General features: G+C 37.7%; 1 protein-coding gene across 1 annotated transcript in view; it reads right to left on the reverse strand.

The window, feature by feature from the left end:
- Positions 1-275: 275 nt before the first annotated feature.
- Positions 276-3762, reverse strand: part of LOC104165456 (tudor domain-containing protein 15-like) — a 6071-nt gene continuing 2584 nt past the window's right edge. The window contains 4 exon segments of the mRNA XM_009705097.1: positions 276-1108; positions 1140-1680; positions 2228-2373; positions 2868-3756. Of these exon segments, the coding sequence (XP_009703399.1) occupies positions 276-1108; positions 1140-1680; positions 2228-2373; positions 2868-3756 (2409 nt within the window).

Below are 3762 nucleotides of genomic sequence, written 5' to 3' on the forward strand. Positions count from 1 at the left end.
CTTTTATAACTGCAGTCTACTTATTCAAATAATTCTTTTGATAGGATCTTCACACTGTCTTTCTGGACTGTGGAACATCAGAATCACAAGTCTCGAACAATGCTTCTGGCACCAGATTTATTAGGTATCAAGTAAATTTTACTCTTCTTATCATCACAATGCTGAAAAAAACCTAACTTCTTTACAGTATCGTCCACCTTTTGCAATTGTTCTTTTCTTTCGGTGTTATATGAACCCACATCCTTTCTTAATGATATTCCAGCTACCAGACTTCCTCATTTGAAACTATCACAGATGGTCTTACGCTTCAGATCCTTTTTTTGTTTTATTTCTTTTGCTTTATTTCTGTCAGCAAAATAAGAGTTTTCATCATAATTATAATCTGGTTCACAAAGGGAAGCACAGTAACTAGAATTTGGACACTCAGGCTGCAAATCTGTTTCTTCCGATTTAATTCTGTCAACTGGAATGAGGCAGCTTCTACTTGTAGAGTAGACCGCATGGCCAGCAGCAATTAAGGCATGGGCTAGATTGTTCTCCTGGTACAGAACATCCACTTCCAATTTCGTTTCAGAGCTGTAGTGTTTAAAATGAACTATCAGACCTGGTTTACTAAGAAGCTTCCGAAACAGAAGTTTAGCTTCATCGCTCCAGTATTTGCCCTTGGCAGTAACTGTATTATGTAAAGAGCAAGAGTGTGCCAAGCACGGTAAATAAGACAGACTTTCTGGAATAACTTTAAGTTTATGGATATCAGAGCAAGAGATGCTCTTCAGAAAGCCATAATCAATAGATGTAAGAACAACAGACTGACTTGTTACTTCACTAATTTCTGCCCTGTTCCACTGTACTTCCAGTCCAAACTTGACCAAGCAGCTGGTACCAGGAGCCACAAGTTCTTTTGGCAAAGCTGGCAAGTTGTCAGGAAGGTCAGAGAGCAGCACAGACAAGTTTTGCATGCAATTAAATAATATTTCAAACTGGATGCAGAAGTTGGAAGGATCAGTAACTGTAGATGCAAACCCAGGACACCTTCTGCCACTCTGCAGCAGCATCCATGTGACTGAATTTATTGAGTGATGTATCAAACTCCTTACAGTCTGTATTACTGGATTTTTCTGGTGCAACAATAGTCCAACAATGACTTAAGAGCTGGTTCAAATACTCCTGAAGCAGAATTTCCCCTATTAAAATATCTACTTCCCAGACACGAGCAGATTCCAAATATCTCAAAAATAAGATCCTTATTTCACAATCCAGGAGTGCATTTACTGCATGGACAAACTGAATTTTCTTCAGTTTTTTAAGCCAAACCCACTTACAAAACACTGCTTGTTTAGGAATGCTTTTAATCTCATCACTGAGCATCTTTGCATTATTTAAGGACACCATCTCACACTTGCCATAATCCATAAAAAAAACTAGCATTAACCTCTCCCTGACAAATTTCTTTATCACTTTTGATCAATATCACTTCAAGTTCATCTCAGATTTTGCCATGCATTCCAATCCTTCTTCAATGTAATCCACTCTAAGCAAATCACTTTTTTGTGCTTCTTTGACAAGCATTACATTTAACTCATGTAATATTTGCAAGTTACTTAGAAACTGTACATGAAATTCTCCACCCTCTGAAATATTAATTACTTCTGCTCCTTCTACCTGTCCAGAATTCAGATCCTGAGGAAGGACATCGGAAGTATTTTCCATCTTAACAGCCTTAGTTTTATTTTGGCCACCTAAACCATTTCTAGACTTTCTATCTTGAGGATTACCATTTGTAACTAGAATTTGTTTTGGCCTATTTTCCTGTTTATGCATTGGTCTGTTTTGCCACCTTGTCCTGCCTTTTTTCTGTAGAAGGGCATTAGACATAGACTTTCCATCACAAGTTACATCTATTTCCCATCGCTCTCCATGTTGCTTTAAGAACTTGCAAGTGACTGGCATGTTACTAGTTTTCCTTACAAAATAGGAAGTACTTTTATTAGCCCAGCTTTCATCAGGAACACTTTTTGCTCTGCTAAGGAAACAATGAACACTGAGCCTCGGCAAAGTTAAGAACTAGTTCTGAATCCTGCAGATTTTTAAAGGACCTACAACTGCTGCAGTACCATAGTCAATGAACTCTACCTCAAAGGAGTTTCCCGATTTCAGAGTTTTAGTAACTGCCCTATAGTAAAAACAATCAATCGGTGTCATGCTCTGCAACAATGAGATCCCCTACCATGAACTCATCTAAGCAATTTTCATGACCTATATTCACTGTGCTTTCATTTAATTCTTTTGCTAGTTGTATTATTAAGTTTTCATCCTCTGCAAGTTGAACATAGAAACTTGATGGACTGTTCATATGAGAAATATACCCTGCTACTTCAGAATTCACCCGAATATCACGTTGAGGAAGACTGATTAACTTAGGTATATTTTCATTATTCCTTTCCTGCAAAAATAGTCTTTCATTATGAGATTCAGAGAGAGAATTTACAGTTATTTGGTTCGAATTTAAAGCAGGATGACAGAGAAGCAGCCTCTCCAACCAGAGGTTTTTCTCTGTGCTCCAGAACAGCAGTGACAGTATTTCTAAAACCTGGTTCTTCACTGTCCTGTAAAGTTAGCAGTTTTGAGGACCCATTACACAACTTGTGTGCTACATGCAGTTCGCTCTTCATCTTCAAAACTCCGTCCAATATCTGTCTGATGATATTTACCATATACTTGGCATTTCACTTCAGTTTTCAATTCAACTCTTTCAGGACTTTCAACAGTTCCTTTATTAATTTCTTTGTCATCTTCCATGTGATGTATCACTCCTCCGTTACTTCCAACAAATTGTTCTGTGTAATTTTTCAGTGTCAATTCTTCACATATTTTCTCTTTAATCTTCTGACTGACTTTGAGCTGTCCATCATACAACTCCACAACAATCTGTCCATGTGATTCTCTGGACACAATTACAGCCTTCAGCAGTTTACCAAGGAATGTTTCCTCAAACCATCTAGTAACTCTTGCTGGAATTTTTGTCTCCCTAAGATCTGACAAGCAGCATTTAATTGCTTGCATGGGTGTGAATAATAGGTCAGTGGCAGAGTCTGGAATAGGCATCAACTGGTCTCTCTCCACCATATTCTTATTTCCAAAATCCACAAAGTCAGCACATAGATAGGATGTCGATTTCACAGGAAAAGCCAAAGCTCTATAAAAGAGACCATCTTCAAAATATCTGGCTATACATAACCGCGTATTGCTGGTATCATATTTTGCATTATTTGACATTTTACTTATGACACTAACCTTCTTCATCAATGCCTCTATAGTTTCAGTGTTTCGATTAAGCTGACAATAGAATTTTGAAGGACTATATATGTGAGTTATATAAACCTCCTCCTCACTTCCAATTTTTATATTAAAAGATGAGTAGCAAAAACTGTACAGAGAACCCAAAGATGCAAGGTTTCTCAGACCAGTATATTCAGATAGGGTGAGACCACGTTCTCTGAGGTATTCCTCTGCACTAGCAAATGGAGCCTGTAAGTCAACTATATTGCATAAACAGTTGGGGCTTACAAGAATAAGAGCATAAATGATGCAAGTCAGCGGTCCTCTAGAAGCAGAAATGAAGTCTTCAAAATGTCTAAGCACTTCTTCAGACCAATTAAGCGAGTCAACCTGTAAGGGTACATTTTTAAGTCTACACTGAAATGCTTGACTCTCCAGAGTTAGGAAATCTGGCAGAACAGCTTGAAGATCTTTAAGTAAAAC

This window comes from Cariama cristata, unplaced genomic scaffold (genome assembly GCF_000690535.1).
Source record: "Cariama cristata isolate BGI_N322 unplaced genomic scaffold, ASM69053v1 scaffold3528, whole genome shotgun sequence".
NCBI lineage: Eukaryota > Metazoa > Chordata > Aves > Cariamiformes > Cariamidae > Cariama > Cariama cristata.